The following is a 26,519-nucleotide window of genomic DNA, read 5'->3' as shown; positions in this document are numbered from 1 at the left end:
TTCACAAGAATATACCCGATACCACATCCCTATCCATGCAATGTCCCGCTATCCTCAGAAGAACCTACCTCGTTCTCAAAAAGCCCTTTCCCAACACCCTTCGCTGGTGGGCTCTACTGGCGTCTCAACCTGCCTCAGCCCGTCACTTTCCAACAACTTCCAAATAGCCAGCGCCGGGTCCGTCTCATTCTCCATCTGCCTCTGCGGACTCACCACCGCATCCCTCGTTTTCTTTTTCTCCCTGCGCGGACTCTCCGTCGTAACACCAGCCAACGGCAAAGTCTCCGCATGGGATGGGATAGAAGGCTCGGAAGCTTGGTCATCGGAGAACGGGTCTTCGGTGGTGGTGATTGGCTCTTGCTGAAGTGCTGAAGGGGCACTACCGCCCGTAGACAGACGACTCCCTCTTGCCTTCGAAAACGGTTTGATCCCACTCAAGGGCACGACTAACCTGGGCAACAGCTCATCGAACTCCAACAACGGATCCGCCGGCGCCACGATATGTCCCTGACTCTGTTCCCACACCGGGGACCTCCCACGCGGCGGAGCGTAAGACTCAGCACGACGGTGGCCCTGTCCGAGGTGGGATGGTTGTGCAGGAGTAGTCGAGATTCTTTGGGGAGACATGGAGTGCGACCGAGCATGTGCGGACACCGGAGTGACCCGGGTGAGCCTGGGCATATCCATCGGATCTGGCTCAGAGTCTGCGCGACGAGTAGTAAAGTCAGGACGCACTGGAGCCGGTAGAGTGCCAACATCGGCGCGGGTAGTCAACTGGTCAACCTGCGGTCCTGGGAAACAGTAACTCGAACCGCGAGGAGAGCCGTGCATGTCTGTGTTCACGCTGGGCGCGACACCTGGCCTTTGAATTTCATGGGGACGCCTCGGATACGCCGATAACTGATGTGATTGGTGACTTGCCGAAGACGTACTGCTGGTTCGAGGTAAACTCGCACGCTGCTGATCAGCTTCGGCTGAAGTCCTCGGCAAAACATGTTGCATGTCAACCTGACTCGTGCTCGCACTCCTCACGGGCGTGCCGCGAGACGGCGGCGGCGATGGGGCAGACTTTGATCTCGGGCTCTTTTGAACTGGCACCAGCATATGCGACTTTATATCCGCCTGGCGAACCTGCTGAGGGGTATGATGTGCAGACGGGTTTTGAGGTGGAGGAGGGTTAACAGCCAGCGTAAGGTGCTCCTTCAGCAACATGAACTCTTGCAATGCTTCCTTTTGCAGACCTCGTGTGAATAGTTCAGCCACGCTTCTGTCAATCTCGACCACCGCGGTAATGATCCTTTCCTCACGGTCTACCTTGGCATTCAAAGCGGTTCTGACGCTCGCAATGGCGCGACGAAGGTGTACAGATTTGTATGCTTGTAACACCCTTGGGTTGGACACAGCAGCTGTACCGAAATCTAGTCTGGAGACTGAGCTTTCGAAGCAGTATTGGTTTGGTGCCAGGCGTGTGACCGACGGAGTCATATGCGGCGAGGAGAATTGAGCCGTGTACTTGACCTTCAATCCAGCAGAATGACCTGAACTTGTCGAAGGCCCTGATTGAGATCTCTGAGATGTGGTGGAGTCTTGTTGACGGTCCTCAAGGAACAGACGGAAGAGCAAGCAGCGGCAATCAAAAAGCGGCATGTTCCCTGTATCGTCCATCGTTAGCGACACTTAGGAAATCGCAAGAAGATGATTCCTACCAATCTCTACGGTCTGACTTTTCTGCACTCGTGCAATCCGCAGCCCTTCGACATCCAGCACATCCTCGATAGCGATGCCACCTCTACCCTTCAGTTCCACGCCAACATTCTTCAGGATGCCGGCCATGGCGCCGCTTCTCATTACCTCGACGGTTCTCCGCAACTCGGCGTCCATATTCGATACATTCCCACGGATGTACGCGCCGTTTTCTGTACCAATTGTACACAATTTTCTCAATGGAGACGCATCGGCTTCATTGCCAACCTTGACGGCATGAACCGTGACATGCGGCGGAACCTCCACCTTCACGTTATGACCTTTTTCGAGACCAGCACTTATCACGACTAGATGCTGTGCGACATCTTTCCGTGGTTCGTGGCGGTCCAAAATCTCCACAGCAGCTTCAACGGCGCTGTCCGTCACTCCGTCCAAGTTTCCGGAATATACCGGCCTTGCCCTCTCGATGTAGGTGCGAATGTGAGCAACGTTAGCAGCAGAGGCGGGGAGAGACGTGATTGAACGATTTGCAGGTCCAAAAGTGAGAAGAGCAACGCTATCGCTGGGGTACAGGTAGGAGAGGACAGTCGAGAGTGTATTTTTGGCAGCAATGAATGCTGCTTGATCGAGCTCCGAGATGCGAAGGTCCCAAGCTAAAACAATATCGAGACTGTTTGGGGTTGTGCGAGGAAGGGTGTGGTTGAGGTCCGCCCTGACAGTGACAAGAAGGAGCATCTCTCCGTCGATCCAGCTGGAGAACTCTGGCAAAATTTCGACAAAAACCTGAAATATGACGGGAAGAATAGGACGTGCCCATTGAATTGGAATAGTAATTGGAAGAGGCGGTGTTTGCACCTGAACCTGGATGATCGAGGAGACAGAGGAGGATTTCTGATGAGTTTTGGGAACAACTTGGCTGACCGAAGTGATCGATGATGATTTCTTATGGTGTTTGAAAGAGTCCGAGAGACGTTTCAGTGCATTTCTCTTCGATTTCTTTTTCTCGTTGCCGCAGAGGGGGCAGTGGGTGACCTTTGCGTAGCAAATACTCAGCATATATCCCAGAGATTAATTGTCAAGAAGCACAAACCGACTCAAGACACGAAGGATGACCCATATGCTTGCATCCTGGATCCTTCACAGCTTCTTCCGGGGCCAAAACATTCTTGCAAATCGAGCAAAACCCTACGGTATCATACCCCTGCCTGGCAGAACTGTTGTCCGTGTCGATTCTTTGAACTCTAAACGGAAGTGTGCTCGACTGAGTGGATGACCCATTCGTTGGTGTTGGAAGTGAAGACGACTGCTCAGTTGGTGAAGGACGTGACATTTTCAGTAAACGAAGGACACAAGCAAGGACAAGCGAGAGTAGCCAGAGAGAAAGTGAGAAGAGCGGAGTGGAACCGAGATCAAACGAAAAATGGTCTATCTCCTCAACGGAGAGGTAGACGGTTTCGATGAGATCCAGGATGCCAGATAGCAAGGGTCAATGAAGGAGTAGATGGTGTTCGGGTTGAAGTTGACGCGGCAAGTTGGGGATCGTCGTCTACAGCTGACCACCGAATTCGCTCCCACGCTCCCACCAAATTGCGGGAACAAGAAAAACGCAAAATAACTTTGCAAGGCATGAAAATCACTGAACAACTCGAGTTCAGTCGTTTAAACGAGTCCTTCGGAAAACCGGCGGACCTAGCATCGGCACCGCCGGTTGGCTGCAGGACGTCGCATGTGCGGGGTACAGCCCGTATGGGAACACCGAAGACGAAGCTGGAGGTTTGTCAACCGATCCTCATTCACCTATCGTTGATGACACAATGCTGAAGTTTAGAACAGAGGTGCCAAGTATGCAAACAGAGCATCGAGAGCCCGACTGATCCTTGGTACAGGGTTACAACGGCTACTCCGTCAAATACTCCCCGTTCTTCGACGATCGGATAGCGGTCGCGACCTCAGCAAACTTCGGGCTTGTTGGGAATGGCAAGTTATTTATACTTGGTTTGACTCCACAAGGAATCAGAGCGCAAAAGACGTGAGTGGGGCGGCTGTAGTTGGAGAGTTCGATGGCTGATCGGCTTTGCAGATTCGACACACAAGACGGTCTGTTCGATATTGCATGGTCGGAATCGCATGAAAACCACATCCTCACCTCATCTGGTGACGGCTCCTTGAAGCTGTACGACATCACTCTCAGTGACTTCCCAATTCTCACTTTCCACGAACATACTCGAGAAGTCTTCTCAACCCACTACAACCTAATCGAGAAATCCACTTTCCTTTCGACATCATGGGACGGTACAATCAAAGTATGGGAACCACAGCGAACAACGAGTCTGTGGACAGGCGAACATGGGGGTTGTGTATATCAAGCAGCGTGGAGTCCACATCATCCGAGTATACTGGCAAGTGTTAGTGGAGAAGGCTCATTAAAGACATGGGATCCGAGAACGGGACAGCAAGCAGCGATGACAATACCGGCACATCAGGGAGAAATCTTGAGCATGGACTGGAACAAATACCACCAGGGAGTCGTGATGACCGCGTCAGTTGATAAGTCGGTCAAATCGTGGGACCTCAGAAATCCAGGCCGGCCATTACAAGTCTTCCTTGGACACAAATATGCCGTACGGAAAGTATCATGCTCCCCACATGATGGCGGCATGTTCCTATCCGGAGGTTACGATATGAGTGTACGATTATGGCAAGCGGATCAGCCGGGTGGGATGCAGAAGGTTGGCGGAAACGAGATAGGAAAGATGGATGCCCATAGAGAGTTTGTCATGGGATTGGATTGGAGCCTGTGGGGTAAAGGATGGGCAGCGAGTACGGGTTGGGACGAACACGTGTACGTGTTCGACGTCAATGGTCCTGCTGTACAGAAACGATGAATCGACATGGAGTCCGAACAGACCGATCGAGGAGTCGGGCGACGCTCCAGAAGGACTTCTCCGTTTACGGCAACCACACCCGACTACGGAGCAGTAATTTTACATGAGCCGCACGCGTTAAACGTGGTGTCTCCTCGAATTGGGGCGCATATATTGGACGAGCCAACCCAGACAGGCTGTAATACCAGTCCAAGGATAGCAAATAGGAACTTCACGTCAGACAGAATTTCATTACATCCTTTGTATACCTTTCTGCCTGACGTACATCACGGCGGCTCCCCCGGCGCAGTTTCTGGGGTGCATCGCGTTGTATGAACTCTACCGAACTACCAAACATCAACGTAAGAGCCGGATCAAGTAACCGGGTCATCGTGCCTCCTGTGCTGAAGGGACGGTATGGGTATGTAAAGGCGTCTGCTATTCCTTTTAATGTGTACTTACTGTAGTTACAGCTTCGCCGATTCTGACACCTTCTAAGGGTGCACCGACGTCCTCGGACGAGTACTTCAGACGACAGGAGTTGATGATTGAGTAGTATGTACCACCAGCATGCCTAGTACCAAAATCATTCCCCGATTACTAACTTGAGACGTGCAGTGCCAATCTGCAAGCTCCGACGAATTACATCGAGTGGATGTATGTCGCTTTCTCGCCGAACAATATTTCTGGTGCGTAAGCCCCATCATCGGCATCTTCGCATACTAAGGAGCGATGCACACAGTATGGCACGCATCTCTTTTCGTTCATACTGAGCCTTATGCTGGCGCCGTCTTCCGCTTTCACCTTATCTTTCCACCAACCTACCCCAATACCCCGCCTACAGTCATGTTCCAATCAGAAATTTTCCACCCTCTAATATCCTACCGAGGCGAATACTATCTGAAAGCAGGCTTTCCTCGGTGGGTCGCACGAAAGGACTACGCTATCGACGCGTTGCGGTACATTCAGGCATCATTTACTATTGAGGGTTTAGAGAGGATCTTGGGCATCCGCGATGAAGGACTAGGGAATCTGGAAGCCTTGTCGGCATTTCGTGAGCGGCGAGAACAGTTCGACAGGCTTGCAATGCAATCAGCAGTTGTCTCGAAGTCACCTTCAATGCTATACTACCATCCGCCGCTCGACCCATTTGATCAAGATCCTCTCGAAGCCGATAACCCTTTGCGCTTCCACGAGTTGACGAAAGGAGAGTTTAGTGATGTCAGAGACATGGTGTTGGCGATGATCAAGAAGCGGGCACCATACATGAAGGGAAGTCCGCAGAAGAATGGGGTTACGCCGAAGATAACGCAGGTAATGAGAGAACGACATGAAGCCTTACGTAGGAGCGTTGGTCTTGACGATGGGTTATTTGCTGAGGAGTTCGCTCATCTGAACCTCAGAGCAGGTGCGGATGCTCTTGGAAGTCCGAGGCCTAAGGTCAAAGCAACAGTGTCCAGTGAATCTGCCGTGTCTGCAGCGTCATTGTTGTCGGATCATCCACTGGCCAGTTCAGCACCAAAAGATGCTGAGAGACCAGCGACTCCTTCAAGGATGAGCAGTCCACGTCGATTTGGTGAGCGCCTAAGAAGCAGCGCTGATACTGCAGAAGATGATCCTTCGGGAGTAAGTCCAAGCAGGCCTGGAACACCAAGATGGTGAAGTAGACCAGGCACCATCAGGGAATTGTGATAGCATCGTCTAGACAGTCAAGACCTTGCCATATGGGAGAAGACGATGGGGAGTTCACGACTTCATTTGCACGGCGAGTTTGGAGGGTTGCTTCGGCGTTAGCATTACACAAGGATACCCAGGAAGGCCCATGAGGCTTTAGAATAACTTATTTTCAATCGCAACCACATTTCATACATGTTTTATCTCACCGGCCCATGTGCTTCACCTGATTAAGGGCCTGCCTGACTCGCCCTCGGCGGCTGAACCGCGGCTACGTAACGCGGTCTCGAGATTTCGCAAAGTACGAACTTTTTGCCTCCAGCAAAACAATACCCTCCAGATCAAACAATGCCCAAGAAGCAAGCAGGAGAAAACTCCAAGAAGGCTGCCGGTAACGCCAGGAAAGCTGTACGTCACCTTCTCGATCTGTCTTCGTCGTCCATCGCATACTGATCCGCTTCCACAGGCTGCCGCAGATGCTAAGGCTGATGCCACACGAAAGGTTGTTTCAGCAAAGGAGGATGCCGAATGGTCTAAGGGCTCCAAGGGCCCCAACGCAAAGGCCGAAGCCGCCGCCGCAAAGAAAGCCGAAGACGCTCGCAAGAAGGCCGAAGCAAAGGCTCTGCTCGAGAAGGAAGAGGCCAGCATGCCCTCCAAGCCGAAGCCAAAGGGTGCCGATAAGGTCGCGGCCAAACGCGCCGGCAAAATCGATGACTTTATCTCCGCCACCAACAAGGCACCAGCACTCGCCGCTTCTAACATTGATGATGCATTAGACATGATGACCTTGGTCGAGGACAGGAAGGTCGGCACGAAGAAGAACGGAGAGGTCGACAGACATCCTGAGCGTCGTTTCAAGGCTGCATTCGCTGCGTACGAAGAGCGAAGACTACCTGAGCTCAAGGAGGAGCACAAGGGTTTGAGGTTGCAGCAGATGAAGGACATGATCTACAAGGAGTTCCAGAAGAGCCCGGAGAACCCGTTCAACCAGGTTCACGCTACTCACAACATGACCAAGGAGGAGCTCAAGGAGATGCAGGCGAACGAGCAGGCCAAGACCGAGGCGAGGTTGGTTGGCCGTTAGGGAAGAGGGGAAGATGTTGCTACGATATAAAATGTGTGCTCCGATGTAACTGAGAAACAGTCAAAATGGGAAACGGCGTTAAGTAAGGAAAGTTGATTGAATAGGAATAAACATTACTGTTATTCTGCACTTGCAAGTGGCGCTTTCACCATATCATCCGTTCTGCCTAAAGAGACCTCCGTTCCCTAAATCTCAATCTGCTGGAACAGCCTCCGTCCCATTACATCTCGGCCCAGGCTGCGCCTGATCCGAACTCGGATACATATACCCCGGCTCCTCAAACCCCCAAACCAACGCCCTATTCAACTGACAATACACAATCCACCCCTCATCCCCCTGCAACAAATGACTCGTATTGATATCATGATGTCTTCCCTGATCCTTCCCCTCGTCATGCGCGACCCGATTATACATCCTCACTTGCCCCGTCTTGTCATCGTAGGATTCGACGTAAAGACCTTCTGCTTCTGTTTCTCGTTCGGGCTGGACGTAGCGGAACAGAAGGCGGCGATCAGGGAAGAAGAGGCGGCCGTATTCTTCGTCAGCGTACTCTGTGACGTGTTCGCAGGGTCGCATGTCGAACTCCATTGTCTCGAGGTTGACGTTCCAGTAGTTGTCCTGGTCGAATTGCGTGAAGAAGAGCTTGTTTCGGCCGCGGTTGAGCTGGGCGAAGGTGATTTCCATGTCGGGTAGGTAACCACGCTTAGCAAGTGTACCAGTGAGGCCATCAAAGCAGTCGAGGCGGTAATGCTCGCTGTTGTCGTCGTGGATTTCTTGAACAGCGGTGTAAATGAGTCGTGGATCGGTACCATCAATGGCCATGCCGATGACCTTTACTACTCTTGCCTCGAGAGACTGGAGGTTCTGTAAGCCAGCTGGGACCATAAGCACACATCCTAACCCAACTTACCTCAAGCGGCATGAACGACGCAAGCCTGTTCTCTGCCAAATCCCACATAACGATCTCATGTTCAAACGCCGCCGCCAGATACTTTTCATTACAATCCATCGCGTGCACCGCAGCACTCGCCAACTTGAACGTATTCACCAACGTCCCATCCACAAGATTCCACACATAAGCCGTCCTGCACACATCAGCGTCAGCACACAATCTATCACAACAATGAGGACCAACCCTCGAAACAAATGACTATACCTGCGAAAACTCACACCGGCCATATGTCCACCCCCAACGCACATCAACGCCATCTGTTCCCGATTCGGTGCATAGAAAAACGTTTTCCGTTCTGTGTTGGCTGCTTCGAGTCCGTGCTGGAGATTCCGGATTGTGATCAGTCGTGCTGGGTCCGAGTTGTAGTGTGAGTACATGACTAGCCATCCCTCTTTGTAGATGGTGAAGATCGGGTATGAGGTCTCCTCCGGCTTCGCCGGATCTACGCCCTCGGGGTATAGGATGCCGAATTGCTTCGCGTGGCCGGTCTGCATTGCCCATCCTCGTGCCGCGATTCTTTGGAACTCCTGTGCGTACCGGCCGTCATTTATCGATGCCGCTCTCGCGATATCCGCCGTGTATTCATGCGGGTAGTATCGTTTGAGCGCCCATTGAGCATGAAGCGGCGACGTCAGCAGCTCCCGCCACTTCTTACAGACCTGTCAAGCAGCGTTGAGCACATATCCCGCGATCTCGAGAGGTAATACGACGTACCATCTGCATTCTCCCAAAATCATTAATCTCCAGTAAGTCCAGCAAACCCGTCAACAGCTCCGCCGGCAAAGCAGACACGATATCAAAGTATGAACCCTTCTTTCGGGAGAGTGCAGATTGCAGGTGCCATAGGTCACTCGGTCTCGAGGCATCGACCAGCATGCTAAGTCTATCGCGATCCGTCCAGTCAGTTCATTGATCAGCAGCAAATTGTGAGAGATAACGCACAACTGCCTTCGCTCATCCGCCGAAGCAACGGCGAAGCGATCCTTCAAGGATTCCAAGTTCATTGTTTGATCCGATTGTCGTGTATTGTCGTTCTACTCTTCCCACTTGGAGGTGGACAGGGTTTATGTGCTTCATGTCTCGCCTCTCGGTTGCCCGGCCGGGGTTGCACGATGTGGGCGCACATGGGTTGGAGTTTAAGCACCGTGACATAACAGATAGAACAACCAAAACTTGGAATTTTATATAGCTGGACCTAGGTTAATCCACCTTGATCGCTCCATAGATCTTCCTCACGAACGCATATGTCGAGAAGAATCCAATCGTCCCCGTCAGCACGAATGCCAAGAAGCTGATCATGAGCGAGTATCCGAGGTATAGCACGCTACTCGTCACATTGTGTCCTCCAAACGAGAGTCGGGTCGCCCAGTAGATGAGCGAGTTGATGAAGATATAGAAAGCCGTCGCGCCAGCAGTGAAGAACGAGCGCCACCACCAGTGGTAGTTCTCGGAACACAGCTGGAAGTAGGACATCAAGACTGTTACCGCAGCACATGTGACAATCTGCGTACAATCTCGAGTTAGTATGTCAAACACAGCAAATCTTAATGTACGCACCATCATTCCATAGCACAAGAACAAGAATCCAAACATATAGTATGCCTGATGATGCCAAATGGAGTTCATAATAAAGTACAACTCCACAAAGATCGCACCAAACGGCAAAATACCCGCCAACATCATCGAAGGAATCGGCTTCAAATACGTAACCTGCTCCGGAATTTGGCGTGGGATCTATACCAAACTGATCAGCAACTTCTAAAAGAGGAGACGAAGAATATTTGGTATACCTGGTTCGTCTTGATAGGCGCAGCGATGGGAGGCTGCCTAAACCCAAGCAGCGACCCAGCAACACTCAACGGCACCGAAATCAAGAACCACAACGCAACGATAAGCACCATCGTCCCAAACGGCACCGCCCCCGAAGACCCAGCCCCAACCAAAAAGAGGTTCAGCAGGAAAAACGTCCCAAAAACAACACTGTCACCCTAGTCAGCACTCAAATCATTCTCAGTAACGCAGGAAGACAAACCCAGGCACCAACAAAGGCGTCAACACCAAATTCTGCTTCCACGCCTCCCCACCAAGGGTCCGATACGTCCTCGCACTGACATACCCACTCACGAAACTACACAACGTCCACACGATCACCATGAACGTCCCTACACCCCCTCTCTGCTGCGGACTCAGGAAACCGAGTGCGCAGAATAATATCGTGGCGCCTGTCATGAAAAAGAGCTGCGCCCCGGATCCGAGGAGGACGGAGAGTGTCATGCGGCGACGTGGAGGGCGGAAAACATCCCCGTGGATCAGTTTCCAACCGGAGTCTTCTTGGACCATGGCATCTTCTGAATCGAAGTCGAGGGCGTTATACCGGGCAAAGTCGTGGCGGAGGGCGCGGATGACAGTGCCGGCCGTGAGCGCGGTCAACATCGCCACGATCACGGCAGAGTTGATGAGTGAGAACCAATGAATCTGGGGAGCGGAGGTATGGAGGTACTTATCCCATCGTGTAGCCCAAACGGTATCGGAATGCTGCCAGCGGACGGAGTACGTGTAGTCCACCTGGTTATCCGTCTCCTCGCTCAAAATCATCGGTGTCACGGCCTCTCCAGTCTTCGCGCAAGGATCTGCGCGGTGAGCACGAGATTCAGGTTGAATGATAACCCCCACCACGCGGTACTTGTCCTGTATCTGGTGGTACTCCACGATAATCTCATAATGATTATTCAGATGCGGCACCCCGCCATCACCATTTTCATCTGCCCCAATAACCTCCCCCAACTCAAACCCATTCGAGTAATACTCCGTCTCTGTTAGCGTATCGTACTTTACCCTCGCGGCTGGTAGTCCGTCGACGAGGATGTTGTATTTGTAGTCTTCCCGAATTCGGTCGTTCACGAATTTCGCGTCGGAGGCGGGGATGGTGGAGGTGCAGAGGTGGTAGCATTCTGTATCTGTTTGCATCGAGACATCGAATGGTGATGTCTGGATCCGGTCACCGAAGATAATTGAGCCTAGGGACTCTGATACTCGCTTTGGTCCGCCTTGTGGTTGGCAGAAGTGGAAAGAAGGGTGGTAATCTGTAACACCCACTGATCAGTATACAGTCAAGTTTGAGCAGATGCGAGAGCTACAATCATATGAAATCAAACTCTTCAATGTCTGACTATTTCCCTCCGTATCCGGGGTCAAAACATTGACCGTGACAGGGACTTCCTGGCCAACATCGTAATTCGTAGGATGTGTTCCCGGGATATAGAACGCATTGGCTACTCCGGCGAGTGCTAGGAGGCCTACGACTGATCCTGATCGCATGATGGAGAACGGTGAATGAATGCTGGTGGTGAGCTTCTCTGGTGGGCGGTGACGTGTTTGGCGGGGCCCTGCCTACACACGTGATGTCGTATACCCGGGCACGAGTACTCCACCAACAGAAGCAGACAGCATACACCTCGATGAGCGCTGGTCCGCTCCTCGCTCAATACCTCGCTCTGATCAAGACCGCGAACGACACAAAGAACTCGCAATCGATCAGCTCTCTGTTCATCTTCGATCCAAATACGCCTGGTTATCCTGACCTAAGAAGAGAACTACTCCAGGTATAACTCGTAGTCTGTTCATCCGCGAAGGGGGATGCTCATACTGCTATACAGACAAACGCCAATGTCGTGGAGGACCTCTGTGACAACCTTGACCAAGGAGGATCCCGAGCTTTCGGAAACCTCGTCTATGGGTACCTCACATTCATGAAGAACTGCGATTACTCATCAGAAGTGTCTGTTTTTGAGCACTACTCCAAACTCATGAACCAACTTCATGCCGCCTACGGTAACGACGCAGGATTCCTTAATACTCTAGTGATGCGAATGGCGAGATGGTATGCGGAGCTGAGCATAGCGGCTGACCAAATGACTGGAAATCGTGCGCTGGGTAACACGGAGAAGGCGGCGACGCTCTTGCAGAGAATGCATCCTCATATTTGTCAGGTTCCCTCGAAGCGGAGCGCGGCGTACCATGTCGCGAATCTCCTCTTCAGATTATACTTTAGGGTGTGTTGCATGGTTCCTTGCTCAGAAGACATGCTGACGGATGTGTAACAGCTGCGGAAAACGACATTGATGGGGACAACAATGGAGAGTATCAGAAGCCAAATCACCAAGATAGAGGGCTACCCCCTTTCGCAGATTGTGGAGTACCGGTACTACCAAGGCCGGTATGAATTGAGCAGAAACCAATTCCCGACAGCACGGGAACATCTACTATGGGCCTTCAATAATTGCATGGACGCAAGTGTCCGCAATCGACGGCTGATTCTGATATACCTCACCGCGGCCGGGCTCGTCATCGGTATGCTGCCACGGGAGGATTTATTACGGCGATATAATCTCGCAGAGTACTTTTCGCCGCTGATTCATGCGCAGCGAAAAGGAGACTTTGCTCTGCATGCTCTCACGATCGAAATGCACAAGGCGTGGTACTTGAGGTCGGGCGTTTACCTCATCCTCCGAGACCGTCTACAACTCCTCCTATTCCGATCACTATTCCGACGAACACATATCCTTACCAAGAATAGAACTCCAAAGGGAAATCAGGTGTGGTTTGATGACTTATTAGCGGTGACACGGTTGTCGACGCAGCGAGCCGCAGACGCAGTACGGAGTATTGGCTGCACACCAGATGACGAACCAGAATGGGATATACTGGATGTGGAAGCGATGGCAGCGAACCTTGTGGATCAGGGATACATCAAAGGAACGATCCACTCCAGCCGAAAAATCATGGTGGTTGCTAAAGACCTCCATGATGCATTCCCCAAGGTATCCACCATCACGGTCGCTAGATTGAAAAAACAACAATAATACGTAGTTTCCCCTTTCTTCCAATGTTATCTGTATTTGCTGCAAGTCTCGGAGGTCAGCTCGTCTCCATGTTTTCCCCCACGTCAGCGCATCAGTCCTTTCACGTGTAAGATCCCCACTCCCGGTCCTCCGACGGAAGACGCCATTAATCCAGTCGCAACCTTAAAAGGCCAACAAGGCATCTTGCAAGTGAACGACCAACAACACCATAGACAATACAAAGACCGACAACATGAGCGACGCAGTAGGTACGTGTTTCACTCCTCCGCAACTGCAATTGGGCGCAGCATACACCCCGGGTTAACGAGCAATTGCGCAGCATACATCCCTCCAACGGACTCAATTGGCTAACATCCCTCTCAGACACCGTTCTCGAATCCATTCCCAACCCCGCCGCCGTCCTCGACACCCCGAAATCATCTTTCATCTCCAATGCAAAATCCTTCGCATCGGGCGGTTTCGGCGGTATCTGCGCCGTCCTCGTCGGTCACCCCTTCGACCTCGTCAAAGTACGAATGCAGACCGCCGCGCCGGGCGTTTATAAGGGCGCTCTCGATGTAGTCAAGCAGACCATCGCAAAGAGTGGTGCGACGGGTTTGTATGCGGGTGTTGGTGCGCCATTGGCGGGTGTTACCCCGATTTTCGCGGTTTCGTTCTGGGGATACGATGTTGGAAAGAGACTAGTCCGTCAATACCACGGATACGATGAGAAGGCTCAGCTCTCCACGACCGATATGGCAATCGCTGGATTCTTCTCCGCGGTACCCATGACTATCCTCACAGCCCCCTTCGAGCGCGTCAAGGTCCTCCTCCAAATTCAGGGTTCGGGATCTGAGAAGAAGTATAACGGTTCATTTGACGTCATGAGGAAGCTCTACCAGGAGGGTGGTCTCCGCTCCGTTTTCCGTGGATCCTTTGCTACGCTCGCGCGTGATGGACCCGGGTCCGCGGCATACTTCGCTACCTACGAAATCCTCAAGAAGAAGTTGACCCCAGAAGACGCTGAGGCACCTCCATTGAGTGCTATCATCATGGCTGGTGGAAGTGCTGGTATTGCTATGTGGACATTGGTGTTCCCTATCGACACCATCAAGTCCCAGTTGCAGTCTGGTGAGGCGAGGAGCTTGAGCCAGGTCTGCAGCACCCTCTACAGAAATGGCGGTATCAAGGCTTTCTTCCCTGGTATCGGACCGGCATTGTTGAGGTCTTTCCCTGCGAACGCGGCTACGTTCGCCGGTGTTGAGTTTGCTGGTCGTTTCTTGGACACCCTTATTTAAGTGTCGTAATGTGGAGCGTTGAGCGTGGAGAATGAGGGATGAAGGAATGAGACGATAGATATACCCAGTTTGTTTGTCGTTTATTAGCGTCTGGAGCAAAAGGCGTTTTCTCGTCAGTGATGTGATGGATGATTCTGTGGGAGATCTACATTATGCTTAGATGATGGACTGGATTCCGGCATGGACAATATACTGTATCAGAAACAAATAACGCCCTAACTTTCCACTTTCCAAATAATATCGTACAATGATTCGTAGATCACGTCTTCATCGTACCAACCCTGTTCCCAACCTCAACAACCGTCTCCATCCTCGAAATCGAGTTCTCTACCAAATCCTGATCAAACTCCACCCCCAACTCCTCCGGCCACACAACAATAACCGTACTCCCTCCATACTTAAAACACCCAAGCTCATCCCCCTTCCCAACCTTCTCCCCCTCCTTTACCGTCCACTCGATACTCCCCACCAACAATGCCCCGATCGCAACGAAGAGGATTGGGATGGAGGAACGTGTGTGGTGGAGTTGCATGACGCTCCGTTTGTTTTCGGTGAAGACATTGAGGTCCTCGTGTACGGCCATTGGGTTGACGGTGTAGTATGTCCCTGTGATGTCGTGGACGGTGCCGACCGTGCAGTCTGCCGGGGAGTGGAAGCGGTGGTAGTCTTGTGGTGCGAGACGGAAGAGGCCGATGTTTCCTCCGACGTACTTCTTGGCGAGTTCGTCGTCGTCAATGAGGTTGCCGAGTGTGAACTTCTTGCCCTTGATCCAGTACTGGGTAGCGAGGTCAATGGTTTGGAAGACTGTGCATCGGCAGTCTGCGGGACTTGTGAAGACGGTTTCATCACCCTTTCCCTCAATGATCCTTGCATCTGGTTTCAGCCTTCTCGCGAAGAAGTCGTTGAAGTTCTTGTATTTGGTAAGATCGGGCTCGAGTAGGTCCTCGAGAGGAAGTTTGTACACGGAGACGAAGTGGGGGATATTGGCGGCTGAAGCTGGGTTCTCGAAGTTCAATCCTGACTGGACTGACTCCTTTTTGAAGAGCGTGTGGAGGTACCCGTCTTCGAGTAGTGTGCGTTCGGCTCTACCGACAAATCTGTGTGGCCTCGACGTCAGCGACGTTGCATAACGAGGAGTCATGACGGAGTGCCATACAGCAAATGCATCCCAATCCTGGCATAAAGCGGCATCGACTCCCACTTCTTCTCCCCCGTCTTTCTTACAATGACATAGTTTCCATAATTCCAGCTATCGGCGTAATTGCCCATGACGCTGAACGCATTCTTCGACATGTCCAGCCAACCGGACTTCTTGATGACGCCCGTTGCCGGGGCTAAAAGGTTCATCATCACGCTCTCTCCGGATGATGCTGACTTTGATACCAAGGAGGAGAGGGCGGAGGAAAGTCGAGCATGATCGCCTTCTTTGTGGTAGTCCGTAAGGGTGTCTGGAGCGGTGGCGGGATCCTCGACGGGGATTTGTGCGTGCTGCTCGGCCTTCTCCATTTGCTTCTGCTCGTTCTGATCCGTCATGGCTGGTTGATCCATCATGGCTGTTTGCTGGTTGATCTGGTGTAGCACTTTGAAGTGATGTCATCGCATACGGCGCCAAGAGCCGACCACCCGTGGGAAGACCGTCCATCTATTGGGTATCGTCACAGCAGTCAGTATTGGACTCGCAGGGCCCCTTGACCAAAGAAGGATGACTCGGTTTTTGGTGTAATGCTTCAGTGAACAACATCATTATTCTCACGCTACTTCTACACGTATCAATACACTATTATCGCTAGCATACACCTCATGAAACTTCCCCAAACAACCAAGCTACCTTGCCTTCAGCTCACCACTCTCCTCAAACTCCGCCCACTCAAAGAACCCACACGGCTTCTCCCGATTATCACACATCCAACACCACCTCCCCGCATTCTTCTCCTGTTTCATCACGGTCTTCAACACAGCCGTAACACCACACCTACACTTCTTACCTCCATCAGGCGGAACATATGATTTGCGATACATCCTATACGTGATATTGATCCTCGAGGTCCCGATGATTGGATGGGGCGTCAATGTCCGAGCGGGGTGAATGGAGTGTTTGTAAGTTTCCTGCATGGGCGGGTGCATAATCAACAAACTGTTATCCGGTAGATGAATTGAGAGTGCACGGGCTGCACTATCCGCATTCTTAACCCCAGGCGTCGTCTTCCGAATCCGAAACTCCCTCTCAACCCCCAGAGACAAACTCGCGATAACACAATGCGGACCAAGATACGTCAACTGGTCGGCATGTGCACCGACGCTTTGGTGTGCGCCTGCATATAAGTTCGTGAACGCAACGTTGGGTTCCCATTCGCCTGCTGGAATTTGGTATCGCATTCTCTCACGCTCGCTGAGGATTTTGTTGACCAACAAAGTAACGTACGGCTTCGCTTCCATCAACTCTGGCGGAAACATTCGCACATCTGGTAAGGGCTTTCCGTTGTACGAAAACCCCCCACTCACCCAATCCTTTCCATCCTCAACGTAGAAACATGTCGTATGCGGCGAGCTAACGGTTTTGTCAAACAACCTGAATTGATTGCTTTTCCATGTCTTGCTTTCGTCAAGTAGGCGTTGAGTAAGTCGTTTAGCCAGGTCTGGTGGAAGGAAGTTAAGGTGGAGGGTGCATGGTGCAAGAGATTCGAGATGCTCTGGGAGGTAAACATGCAGTGGTTTCTCGAACTCTCGCTTCTTTCTCTCCGCACTTTCCGTCCACTTTAGCATGGACGCAACATCCGGACCATCAAATGAGCCCGAAGCCCCCGAGACCAGCTCGGACGAGGCTTTCAGCCGCTTGGGAGAAGGCGGTCCGCCAAAGTGATCCATTATGCTATTCTGCTTCTCCAGCGGCTTACGCTTTCCAGTAGCGCTTGGCTGACCGATGTATTTGTCCAAATGATTTTCCACCGCCTTCTCGACACTCCCATCAGCCTGGAGTAGTAACTCAAGTAACTCTTCCGGCGAAGTCGAAGTCTCCGTCAGAATGGAGGCAAGGATAGCGAGCTTCGTGTCAGTGTCTTCCTCTTCCACATACTCCATTCCATCAACCAAATCACCTTAGAACTCATCAACCGACTTTTTCACAATACGCCCAAGTGAGCTTCACCCTGTAACGTTGACATGCATCCCCTGCATCCCCTCCCACACCATTCCCTTCTCGGCACCCAACGCATACATCACCCTTCACCCCCCCCCTCTTCCATCATGACCCGCTCAGCACCAGGCAAACCCCTCCAACGCCTCGCCTCCTCAATATCCGCCTGCTCGGCGCAATCAGCAGTATACGGGAAATGCGTGGTGGCACAATATGAGAATATCCACAAGAATGCGTGCGAGAAGGAGTTTTTGGCGTTTAAGGAGTGTGTTATGAAGGCGGTATGTATATGAGATGGGAAGAGGGTGTGGCGATTGGGCTAATGGGTGTGTACAGGCTGGGAGGAAGTGGTGAACGGACTTTTTCGAGAGTTACGGAACCAGTAATAGGGCGTGTGATGTACGATATGTGATGAGAACAGATGTAAGACGGCGTAGCGAGCAATTCACGCCTATGTCGGGCGACAGGGCTACAAAGGATGTCGGTTATAGAGACCACCGGGGTGTATGCACCATTCGAGCACTGCGCAGTCAGGACGCAGAGCATGAAGAGCACACTCAAATGAATAAAGCAAAACCAAAAGTCTCATCACTATGCTATCAAGCACCTCACCCTGGATATAATGAATCAAACTCCAAAAATCCGAAAATCCTCGTTGTCCCGTAGAAGCCAGTTGCCAATTGCCATTGTAGCAGAGCGCAATGTTCTGTAGTGTGTCGTATGCGATTGCATGATCGCATGGTATCCTTTTCTCCCATCCACTTCCCCAAACCCAACCCCTTCGGACTTGACTCGACTAAACCCACCCACTCCCAACCTCAACCGGACTCCACATCTCCCCCTCCACATCCTCCCCACCCTCCTCATCCTCCGTAAACTCGTACTCCTCACTCTCGCCCTCTTCCCACTCCGCGCTTTCGTAGGGATATGAACCCATGGGGGGCGTGACGTCGTATGCCCAGGCTTGGGTTGGTGCGGCGACGACTCTCGGTCTCTGGTGCAGCTGTGAGGGGAGGGGTTCTTCCGGTTTTGGTGCGGGGGTTGAGAAGCCGGAGTTTGAGACAGAGGAGGAGGCGGTGTTGGATTGACGTGCCCGCATTGCGGTTTCTTTGAGGAGCAGTTCGAAGATGCGTTGTACGAATTTATCGTCAGGTTGGAGATCTTCGGCGAAACGTTCCACGCTGTATCCCTCTAAACAACATGCTCCCCTCGAGGTTCCTTCGGTGTGGGTATGGGTGGTGCGGTTGTGATGTCTTCGAGATTGTGATTGTAGGAGGGTGGTCGCGATCCTCTCGACTTTTGCGGCCAACACCTCCGCTGCATTGGGTGGCTTTGCACTCTCCGCTTCTCTCGTCGTCGTCTCAGTTGTAGAGTATGTCGATAGTGGAAAGCCCATGCTTGCAAGTGTAATTGTTGATGGAGGAGAGAGGGAGGGGGGGGGGGGGGTCTAGGGTATATGTACGGGCTCTGCTTATCTTTCGCCGCGGATACGGGTGCGCGACTTGACGCATCGACGAAACGGAGAGATAAGGAATGCCGTCATCTCAAGTGATTGAGTTTCTGTAAATGAGTTTCAATGGACATCTCGTTCTCTATTCCAATCACTCCCTCCTCCCTCCCAACCTAAACCCCCGCCCGACAGGCGTCCGCACAACCTCCACCCACCCCCCTCCAACACACTCCCACAACACCCACCCCACCCCACCCCAAACCCACACTCCTTCCCCACCTTCTCCTTCAACATACTCTCCAACACCACCCCCGCCTTCGTCTTGGCTTTATTTCGTGTTATCGAGCGAATGATGTGTTGCCGTCCCAGCAGCGAATGACGAATGAGGAGTCCGAGGTAGGGGTGAGAGAATGTGTAAGGAGTGGAGGTGGAGAGGGGGAGGTGGCCGGCGCCGGGGGTGGAGTGTGGTGCGAGAGCGAGGAAGCCTTGTGTGATTAAATGCCTCAGCTGTCCTTCCTCTAGCCGTCCATTAACAGGGAAATTCGCGGTCGGGAATCCGGTTGGATTCATTTTCAGAATTTCCGCAAATGCGCGGAGTGCGTCGACGGCCGCCATTGTCTCCTCCTTCCCCGTCCGCGCCGCCTCCTCCTCCAGCTCCTCCGCGCGTGTCTTTACTTGTTGGAGATAGTATGGTGCTTCGCAAACACCAAGCTCACCCTGTCCCAGCGCCCTCATCTCCAACACCCTAACCCGCCCCTCCGCGGCCAAGCGACTAACCTCCCTCTCAACCATCGTTCCATCCTTCAACAGTGCCCGGATACTCGCGACAGGGACGACGTCTGGCATGCAGCGTCGCATGTTGAGCGTGCTCGCCACTACTCCTCGGGATAGACGCGAGGGATCAAAGGGGGGGTAGCGGTGGGTGAGGAGATACGATAACCCGGCGAGGACGTCGGATATTTCCTGGGGAAGGGGGAGGGGTGCGAGATCGTATTCGAGGATTTCTAGGTCGTCCTCATCTACTTGACTACTCGACTGATTCCTCAACAACTGAAGCTTCTGTCGTCGATTGAAGACATCTGGATCTCGTTCTTCCCCGTCGTCATTGGCTCGCACGCTTAAGCTTCCCGCTCTCCTAACAACAGGCACGGATGGTTTCCGAACGGGAAAGAGTGCGGCGATGCCTGTTCGTTTTCGTTGTGGAGCTGTAGCGATTGGCATGGAGATCAAATGAATGGAGGTGTAACGTAGACTTTGTGTTTTCTCGGGAAAGGCGAGGCAAACAACCGACATGTAGGCTCCTGCGCGTATCTGCCAGGTCTGCAGGGTACCGACGTCCGTGCACGTGAACTGACAAACACTACACCCATTGTAAAGGAAGAATGAACGGGGATCAATCAGCGATCAAACTCCCAGTTGCATTGGCAGCGTACGAAGCTGCCGTCACAAGTCTGTTGTCCAGCTTCACCGTCAGCCAATTCAACCCTGAAACAACCCATTCCGCTTTCGAAGCCCTCCTAGAAGCAGACAAAGCTCTAAACGAAGCCCTTGACGAAGGTTCGAGTTGCTTCTCAAGTATCTTTGGACGCTTGTGCTGATGATCTAGGCAGCTGACCTCCACACCGCCCAACATAACCGTATTTTGGGTTTACAGCACCAATCTCGCTCCCTATCAACCCAAATCTCATCCGCCCTCCGCACGCTCTCGACGGCCCGGCAAACCCTCCAACACCTCCCCACATCCCTCGCTCCCATCTCTACCCCCTCCACCTCCACCACCACCAACACTAAAGTCGATGCTCAAACCCTCCTAAGCTACGCAGCCAAGATCGCGCCATTCACCGGCGCCCCAAGCGCAGCACTCCCCTGGCCAGACGAGACGAAGCTCAGAGTGGGCGTATTGGGAATGGGACCCGAGGCGGGGAGTTTAGCGAGGCAGAGGGCAATCGAGGAGTTTCAGGAGAGGGAGAGGAGGAAGGTGGAGGAGGCGAGTCAGCCGCCGGCCGAAGTTAAGGAGGTGGTTAATGATGTGCATATGGAGGATCAGCACCATCATGAGCATGGAGAGGAAGAGGAGGGTGAGGATCTTGGGCTGGATTTGTTTGATCCTGATGCGGAGTAGTCATGTTAAGAAAAGGGAGCATTTGGCGTTCGTCGTTTGAGAATACCCCGAGAAAGATGCATGGTATAGGATAGTCATGAATACCTATATGCTAAAAATTCTAGGAAATGAGATATACGCCCGCCTTATCAAGGTAATTACGAACAAGACGCCCCATAAACAATTGCAAACCCTTCAGCGAATCCACGTGCAAACCCCGTCCCTTCACCTAACTTTCACAGAGCATACTTACTGCGACGAGCCCATCGCCTTTGTCTTCATAAAGTCAAATAACCCACTTGACCTCCTGTTCTCACTCGGAGACTTGGGAGTCGTGGGACTAACCGGCGACGAAGGCCCCATAATGGACCCGACACCACTCAACTGCTCACCCCCTCCTCCACGCAACGGCTTCGCAATCCGCGATCCACCAAACTGAAACCCACCAGCTCCATTCGCACTCAACTTCTCCGCCCTCGAGGCGTTGATACGCTCCCGTACCGCACTAAGATGCGTCTCGAACTTGTGGTTCTGGATGGTGAGTTTATCTTGTGCGTCCTGTAACAAAGCTTCCAAAGACTGAATCCGCTCGTTACGAGCGATGAGCTTGCGTTCGGCGATGGCGACTTCCTTTTTGAGTGAGGAGTTTTGTTCAACGAGTTGGCGTTGGACATTGGTGAGTTGTTCGAGGTTGCGTTCCAGGAATGCCATTTTGCGTTGTTGAGCGCGGTTGTTGCTTGCGCGGAGGACGTTGTTGTATTGCTCGCGGGCTTCGTCGAGGGAGATCTCCAATTCGACGACACGCTCGCAGCGGTTCTGCAAGTCTCGCATCAAGGACTTCTTCATCATGTCAAACTCAGCAAGTTGGGCCTCCAAGCGTGCTTGGGCCCTGCTTGGCGATGTAGCGGTACCATTTTGCTGAGCCTGAGCGGTGGAAGCAGCCTTCTGCAACTCCTCGATGGTCTCCTTCAATGCCTTGTTCTCCTCTTCCTTCTTCTCCATCACTCGTCGAAGTTCATCTTCCTGCGAACTAACCTTCTCACGTGCGTAGGCCTCCTCGACCTTGGCCCTCAACTCATCCGCACTCAATCCAGCCTCACCAACCTTGCTCTCCAATAGCTCGCTGTGGGAGGCCTGAAGCGTTCGCAGACGATCCTCGAGCTCCTCCTTCCTCTTAATGAGAGCATGCACCTCGATCGCACGATCTCTTGCGACTTGCTGCAGGCTGTTCAAGTGCACCTCCACTTCGGTCAACTTTGACTTGAGCACGTCCCTCTTCGCATCATCGCCTTCCATCTCGGCAAACTCCATGGCGTCCCGCAAGGCACGGTCAATGTTCTCTGACATAGCGTCAGTGCCGTTGAGCTCGAACGAAGACATCATTTCCTTCATCTTCCCCAACTTCTTCCTCTCCTTCTCGGCTTCAGCGTCAGCATCAGCCCCACGGAGCTTGAGCTCAGTCAATGAGCGCTTCACGTCCTCGAGTTCGGCAGATAACTCCGTGTTCTGTTCACGAAGACTGTCGATGGTGATACCGGCTTCCTTGCTCTCGTAAGTGACCTTCTCGAGAGAGATCTTCATCTCCTCAATCCTCAGCTCCAGGTCCTTCTTCGAATTCACCGCGGACATCGAGTTTGAGCGAGTAGCCTCAAGCTCTTCACGAGCGGCTTTGAGCTCGGCTTCCTGTTGTGCTAGGAGTGACTCTTTCTCCGAAAGTTGATCCTGCAGCTCGTTCTCTCGTCGTAAGAACTCTTCCTTCTCGTCCTTATCGAGAGAGACTGGCGCGACGATGGGTGTACTGGCTCTTGGCGTGGATGTAGGGCTGTCCGCGAAGGACGCCTTGAGCGGCGTGCTGATTGCCGGTTGAAACTGCGAACTGTTCTCTCTTGTCACCCATCTCTCCTTTGGCACAGTGTCTCCACTTCGCCAGACTGTAATCTCGCCCTCCAAGGCATTGATGTACTCGTTGAAGCTGACGGACTCCTTCTTCGCCTTCGCAAGCAAGGCCTTAAGCTCGGCAGGTGATAGTTCCGCATTGATTTTGGCCTTGTTCTTGATAGTCTTTGCACGCATACCGAAGCGAAGTGTTGACAATGTTTCGGCGTCATTGTATGATGCTGGCGAACAGTTGATAATGAGGGTTGTTCGTGAGTTACCACCGAGCGACTCTTGGAGGATACGAGTGAGCTTGGAATCACGGTACGGTACGTGTGTCGACTTTCCGTCCGTCAGTGCATTGATGACCATACCAAGTGCCGACAAGGACTTGTTGATCTTCTTCGCCTCCTCCAAAGTCTGTCCACTTGCACCGGTTTTGCCCACCTTTTCTGAACCAGCCAAATCGACCAAGAAGAGCTGCCCACTCTTTGCCGATCCAGTTTCCAGGTTCTTCTGAGTCACGGTGATCAAGAAGATGGAGTGTGATCGCGAAGATTCGGCGTTCATGTTCGTTGCTGCTACCATTCTTGCACGACCTCCCTGCTTCATGACCTCGTACACCTCACCCACGGACGACACGTACACTTCGAGCAAGCCCTTGACATAGACACCTCTGGCCTTTTCCTCGTGAATTGGCAGATTGTCGTTCTGTGGATTCAGCAAATCCCTGATCTTCTCCATATAAATCTCCATGTACGACACCTTGACGGTGTACTCCATATGACTTGGCGATGTCAAGATCGAGGTGAAGATCTGTTCGGTGATACGTGGGATGACACCCTTCGTTTCGGCTGAGTCGATATCGGCACCCATCATTGTGAATGTTTTACCGGATCCTGTTTGACCATAGGCGAAGACAGTTCCGTTGTAACCATTGAGAATGTCATCGACTGTTGACCTAATGGAATACTCAAAGATGTCTTTCTGCTTTGTCTGCATGTCGAATACTCTGTCGAAAGTGAAACTACCAGCATACTCGGCGGCATTGAGCTTCACCGTATCTTCACCCTCGAACTCCACCACTGGTCCCCCACCTTCCCGTAATTCAATGTCATTTTGGGGACGGAAACGCGCAACGACCTTGATCGTTTGGCCGGACATTTCTGCTGGTAATTGAAAGTGTCGGTCGGAGCTGTATGCGTGATTACACTGTTGGGGTGACAAGGAAAGTAAGGGTGAGCACCTGATTTCGAGTTGCAGGTTGCCCCAACGGTGAAAAAGGAAGACCGGCGACGGCTTCAAGATCCGATTTGAGCGGCTTCTTCGGGTGTGCCGCCTTGTATCACGTCGCAAACTTCGCGTTGGCCGAGCGTCTCAGAGTGTAATCCCTGTTGTTTATCCCGACCGTGTAGCCAGGGGGCGCCAAACCTTACGAAGTCTGGGGACCAGAGAGGTACATGAAAGGTGCAGAACGAGCTCCAATACTATATCAAAACATTCCTGACGGTTTCTTATTGCTTCCCAACAAGTCATTCATACTGACAACCTCTGACATGTGATAATCCAAGCGTGCGACTCTCCAACCTCTCGTCGTGCCTCGACGTAAAGAATCCGAGATACCCTCTTTCGGGCTCTCTATTCTCCCCCAAACGAATCCTTCCCATCATCGCTTACACCAAACCATCGTATAGACTGAGAGCCTGAACAATTGTGGGATCTAAAGTATGCGTAAACGACACATTCAGTCTGCAATAGCGTGCGAACTCACCCTTCTTGCTTCCTTCCCGGAACTCTTCCATAGTCAACTTCCCATCTGAGTTCTTGTCCATTAGGGCAAAAATCTTGTTCACTCTCTTTTCTGGTGTATCTTCGTCTTCAGGCAGCTTAACCATCGAGCCGACCATCTTGTAGATCGCCTGCACAATCTGGAGCATCTCCTTGTACGAGATGAAGCCGTCGTTGTCGATATCATACAGCTGGAAAGCCCATACAAGCTTCTCGTCGAGTTGACCGCGGGAGGTTACCGATACTAAAGAGACGGATCAGAACACACTCAAAGATGTCATAAGGTTGGTGAGCATACATGCGCAGATAAACTCCTTGAAATCGATCGAGCCATTCTTGTTCTCATCAAACACGTTGAACACATAGTCTGCGAAGCTTGATGGATCTCCAAATGGAAAGAACTGCTTGTAGATCTTTTGGAACTCGACCTTAGTAAGAACACCGGAGGGGCAGTCCTTTGCAAAACCCTTATACCACTGCTGAAGTTCGCGCTTGTCGAAATATGTCGATTTTACCAACTCTTGAAGCTGGTCACTGGACAGCTTACTCTGTGACTTTCCCATGGTTGCGCAAGTGAACTCGGATACCGGAAGATTGGATACTGTTGGGGAAAGTTTAGCTAGCGAAAACTGTGCTACAGGATGTTCTTGTGTTGGTAGGGTGTATTGATGAAGGTTAAAGGGAGGTCTTGGTATCTGGGCCGGGGCGGCCTCGCTACGTATTATTGGGGCGCAGGGCTCGGGGCGCAGCTTCCCCCGGAATGCCCTGGACTTATAACTCGTTTTAAATCGATTTGTGTTAATAACACCTTCTCTATGCCCTTTTAAACAAGACTGCCCTCGAGCAAGATCGAGTTCACCTTCTGCCAGTTGACCTGCTTCCACCAGTTCTTCAAGTACTTCTCCTTTCCGTTGATGCCATATTGCGGCACCCAGGCATGCTCCCAAACGCTCACACCCAAAAGCGGCATAACGGCGAAAGGCCTCATCGCACGGGCGTGTGCGTCCAAACTCGTAAGGGGAGAGTTGGCATCGGTCACAGCGTGCTCGACGAAGGGAGATCCTGCGTTGTACGTAGCCAAAACCCTGAGCCTACGCCTGTCGTCCTCGACCAACCACACGAAACCCGAGCCGAACATTGAAATACCCGTAGAAATCATGAGCTCCTTCAAGTTCACAACAGACCGGAAGTCCTTCTCGATCCGTTGGACCAGTTTCCTGTCCATGGAATCAACCGCCTCGCGAGGGGTGGGAAGAAGACCTTGAAGGAAGAAGTCATTGTTGGCGAGGAAGGAAGCGTGATTGAATACGGCAGCCTGAGCAGGATCGCGCGCCGTCTGGAGGGCAACACTATGAGGAGGGAGGTTGCTTAACTCAGATCCTATACAGTCATGTCAACAACTTGGCCCGAGATCGTGCGCATGCGTCCGCCATACCAGCTGTCAGCGTGTTCAACTTATCACAAACAGCGTACTGCTTCTGGGTCCAGATTCTGTTGTACGATTCGGCGTTCAAGAAAGGACCAATACCGTTCTGTTCGGGGTCAGCCTCTCCGATAGCGAGCGGACGGACGGTGAAGATAGTACGGCGCTGTAGACACGCTTCGTCAGTACCACATGCCGGTTGAGCAGCGCAAGACTCACCTGAGCCGCAGCCTTGAGGCAAGAAGTGAATGCTGGCCGTAATGACATTGCTTGTGCACGATAAACCGAAACTTCGACTTTTGTGAGTTTCGTTGCTCGACGTACGCGTGCCT

General features: G+C 52.2%; 18 protein-coding genes across 18 annotated transcripts; 7 read left to right on the top strand and 11 right to left on the bottom strand.

Moving 5' to 3' along the window:
- Positions 1–75: 75 nt before the first annotated feature.
- SAICODRAFT_8589 (uncharacterized protein) lies at positions 76–2,439 on the bottom strand (the record flags this gene model as incomplete). Its single annotated transcript, XM_019171417.1, has 2 exons — positions 76–1,652; positions 1,707–2,439. The coding sequence occupies 2 exons, from the start codon at positions 2,437–2,439 to the stop codon at positions 76–78; spliced, it is 2,310 nt and encodes a 769-aa protein (XP_019023125.1).
- A 1,079-nt stretch (positions 2,440–3,518) lies between these two features.
- Positions 3,519–4,813, top strand: SAICODRAFT_66652 (putative peroxisome biosynthesis protein (Peroxine-7); the record flags this gene model as incomplete). The annotated part of the gene is made up of 3 exons (XM_019170251.1): positions 3,519–3,539; positions 3,591–3,733; positions 3,785–4,813. The coding sequence occupies 3 exons, from the start codon at positions 3,519–3,521 to the stop codon at positions 4,587–4,589; spliced, it is 969 nt and encodes a 322-aa protein (XP_019023124.1). The 3' UTR covers positions 4,590–4,813.
- Positions 4,814–5,191: 378 nt separating this feature from the next.
- On the top strand, positions 5,192–6,396 carry SAICODRAFT_94678 (UBC-like protein). Its single transcript, XM_019171950.1, has 2 exons — positions 5,192–5,257; positions 5,311–6,396. Exons 1-2 carry the CDS (start codon positions 5,224–5,226, stop codon positions 6,228–6,230), a joined length of 954 nt encoding a protein of 317 aa, XP_019023123.1. The 5' UTR covers positions 5,192–5,223; the 3' UTR covers positions 6,231–6,396.
- Positions 6,397–6,590: 194 nt separating this feature from the next.
- Positions 6,591–7,326, top strand: SAICODRAFT_26409 (DUF1014-domain-containing protein; the record flags this gene model as incomplete). The annotated part of the gene is made up of 2 exons (XM_019166934.1): positions 6,591–6,650; positions 6,709–7,326. The coding sequence occupies 2 exons, from the start codon at positions 6,591–6,593 to the stop codon at positions 7,324–7,326; spliced, it is 678 nt and encodes a 225-aa protein (XP_019023122.1).
- A 26-nt stretch (positions 7,327–7,352) lies between these two features.
- Positions 7,353–8,470, bottom strand: SAICODRAFT_141293 (uncharacterized protein). The gene is made up of 2 exons (XM_019165496.1): positions 8,237–8,470; positions 7,353–8,181 (listed from the first exon to the last, which is right to left on the bottom strand). Exons 1-2 carry the CDS (start codon positions 8,333–8,335, stop codon positions 7,519–7,521), a joined length of 762 nt encoding a protein of 253 aa, XP_019023121.1. The 5' UTR covers positions 8,336–8,470; the 3' UTR covers positions 7,353–7,518.
- SAICODRAFT_141326 (uncharacterized protein) lies at positions 8,255–9,361 on the bottom strand. The gene is made up of 3 exons (XM_019165497.1): positions 9,224–9,361; positions 8,993–9,161; positions 8,255–8,937 (listed from the first exon to the last, which is right to left on the bottom strand). Exons 1-3 carry the CDS (start codon positions 9,280–9,282, stop codon positions 8,371–8,373), a joined length of 795 nt encoding a protein of 264 aa, XP_019023120.1. The 5' UTR covers positions 9,283–9,361; the 3' UTR covers positions 8,255–8,370.
- A 104-nt stretch (positions 9,362–9,465) lies between these two features.
- On the bottom strand, positions 9,466–11,613 carry SAICODRAFT_72280 (putative endosomal integral membrane protein). The gene is made up of 5 exons (XM_019170751.1): positions 11,416–11,613; positions 10,311–11,361; positions 10,069–10,258; positions 9,836–10,012; positions 9,466–9,781 (listed from the first exon to the last, which is right to left on the bottom strand). The coding sequence occupies exons 1-5, from the start codon at positions 11,594–11,596 to the stop codon at positions 9,479–9,481; spliced, it is 1,902 nt and encodes a 633-aa protein (XP_019023119.1). The 5' UTR covers positions 11,597–11,613; the 3' UTR covers positions 9,466–9,478.
- A 101-nt stretch (positions 11,614–11,714) lies between these two features.
- On the top strand, positions 11,715–13,077 carry SAICODRAFT_82468 (uncharacterized protein; the record flags this gene model as incomplete). The annotated part of the gene is made up of 3 exons (XM_019171277.1): positions 11,715–11,880; positions 11,935–12,330; positions 12,382–13,077. Coding segments are annotated over exons 1-3 (1,236 nt in total), but the record flags the coding sequence as incomplete, so codon positions are not given.
- A 295-nt stretch (positions 13,078–13,372) lies between these two features.
- SAICODRAFT_8583 (mitochondrial carrier) lies at positions 13,373–14,417 on the top strand (the record flags this gene model as incomplete). The annotated part of the gene is made up of 2 exons (XM_019171416.1): positions 13,373–13,388; positions 13,504–14,417. 2 exons carry the CDS (start codon positions 13,373–13,375, stop codon positions 14,415–14,417), a joined length of 930 nt encoding a protein of 309 aa, XP_019023117.1.
- A 259-nt stretch (positions 14,418–14,676) lies between these two features.
- SAICODRAFT_58918 (uncharacterized protein) lies at positions 14,677–15,686 on the bottom strand (the record flags this gene model as incomplete). The annotated part of the gene is made up of 2 exons (XM_019169638.1): positions 14,677–15,514; positions 15,574–15,686. 2 exons carry the CDS (start codon positions 15,684–15,686, stop codon positions 14,677–14,679), a joined length of 951 nt encoding a protein of 316 aa, XP_019023116.1.
- A 456-nt stretch (positions 15,687–16,142) lies between these two features.
- On the bottom strand, positions 16,143–17,558 carry SAICODRAFT_31046 (uncharacterized protein). The gene has a single exon (XM_019167825.1). It carries the CDS (start codon positions 17,493–17,495, stop codon positions 16,242–16,244), a length of 1,254 nt encoding a protein of 417 aa, XP_019023115.1. The 5' UTR covers positions 17,496–17,558; the 3' UTR covers positions 16,143–16,241.
- An 84-nt stretch (positions 17,559–17,642) lies between these two features.
- Positions 17,643–18,045, top strand: SAICODRAFT_31045 (uncharacterized protein). The gene is made up of 2 exons (XM_019167824.1): positions 17,643–17,831; positions 17,887–18,045. The coding sequence occupies exons 1-2, from the start codon at positions 17,661–17,663 to the stop codon at positions 17,902–17,904; spliced, it is 189 nt and encodes a 62-aa protein (XP_019023114.1). The 5' UTR covers positions 17,643–17,660; the 3' UTR covers positions 17,905–18,045.
- Positions 17,987–18,977, bottom strand: SAICODRAFT_31044 (uncharacterized protein). Its single transcript, XM_019167823.1, has one exon. It carries the CDS (start codon positions 18,944–18,946, stop codon positions 18,347–18,349), a length of 600 nt encoding a protein of 199 aa, XP_019023113.1. The 5' UTR covers positions 18,947–18,977; the 3' UTR covers positions 17,987–18,346.
- Positions 18,978–19,123: 146 nt separating this feature from the next.
- SAICODRAFT_20311 (uncharacterized protein) lies at positions 19,124–20,268 on the bottom strand (the record flags this gene model as incomplete). The annotated part of the gene is made up of 1 exon (XM_019166239.1): positions 19,124–20,268. Exon 1 carries the CDS (start codon positions 20,219–20,221, stop codon positions 19,124–19,126), a length of 1,098 nt encoding a protein of 365 aa, XP_019023112.1. The 5' UTR covers positions 20,222–20,268.
- Positions 20,153–21,270, top strand: SAICODRAFT_66644 (uncharacterized protein). The gene is made up of 2 exons (XM_019170250.1): positions 20,153–20,557; positions 20,611–21,270. The coding sequence occupies exons 1-2, from the start codon at positions 20,383–20,385 to the stop codon at positions 21,120–21,122; spliced, it is 687 nt and encodes a 228-aa protein (XP_019023111.1). The 5' UTR covers positions 20,153–20,382; the 3' UTR covers positions 21,123–21,270.
- A 221-nt stretch (positions 21,271–21,491) lies between these two features.
- On the bottom strand, positions 21,492–24,128 carry SAICODRAFT_38714 (putative kinesin family protein; the record flags this gene model as incomplete). Its single annotated transcript, XM_019168599.1, has 1 exon — positions 21,492–24,128. A coding segment is annotated over one exon (2,637 nt), but the record flags the coding sequence as incomplete, so codon positions are not given.
- A 521-nt stretch (positions 24,129–24,649) lies between these two features.
- On the bottom strand, positions 24,650–25,327 carry SAICODRAFT_8575 (neuronal calcium sensor Ncs1-like protein; the record flags this gene model as incomplete). The annotated part of the gene is made up of 3 exons (XM_019171411.1): positions 24,650–24,696; positions 24,748–25,008; positions 25,063–25,327. 3 exons carry the CDS (start codon positions 25,325–25,327, stop codon positions 24,650–24,652), a joined length of 573 nt encoding a protein of 190 aa, XP_019023109.1.
- A 214-nt stretch (positions 25,328–25,541) lies between these two features.
- Positions 25,542–26,489, bottom strand: SAICODRAFT_94654 (manganese and iron superoxide dismutase). Its single transcript, XM_019171949.1, has 3 exons — positions 26,407–26,489; positions 26,200–26,353; positions 25,542–26,144 (listed from the first exon to the last, which is right to left on the bottom strand). The coding sequence occupies exons 1-3, from the start codon at positions 26,452–26,454 to the stop codon at positions 25,588–25,590; spliced, it is 759 nt and encodes a 252-aa protein (XP_019023108.1). The 5' UTR covers positions 26,455–26,489; the 3' UTR covers positions 25,542–25,587.
- Between the last annotated feature and the right edge of the window lie 30 nt (positions 26,490–26,519).

This window comes from Saitoella complicata (genome assembly GCF_001661265.1).
Source record: "Saitoella complicata NRRL Y-17804 unplaced genomic scaffold SAICOscaffold_17, whole genome shotgun sequence".
Taxonomy (NCBI): domain Eukaryota; kingdom Fungi; phylum Ascomycota; class Saitoellomycetes; order Saitoellales; family Saitoellaceae; genus Saitoella; species Saitoella complicata.
This window is presented reverse-complemented; position numbering and strand designations above follow the sequence as displayed.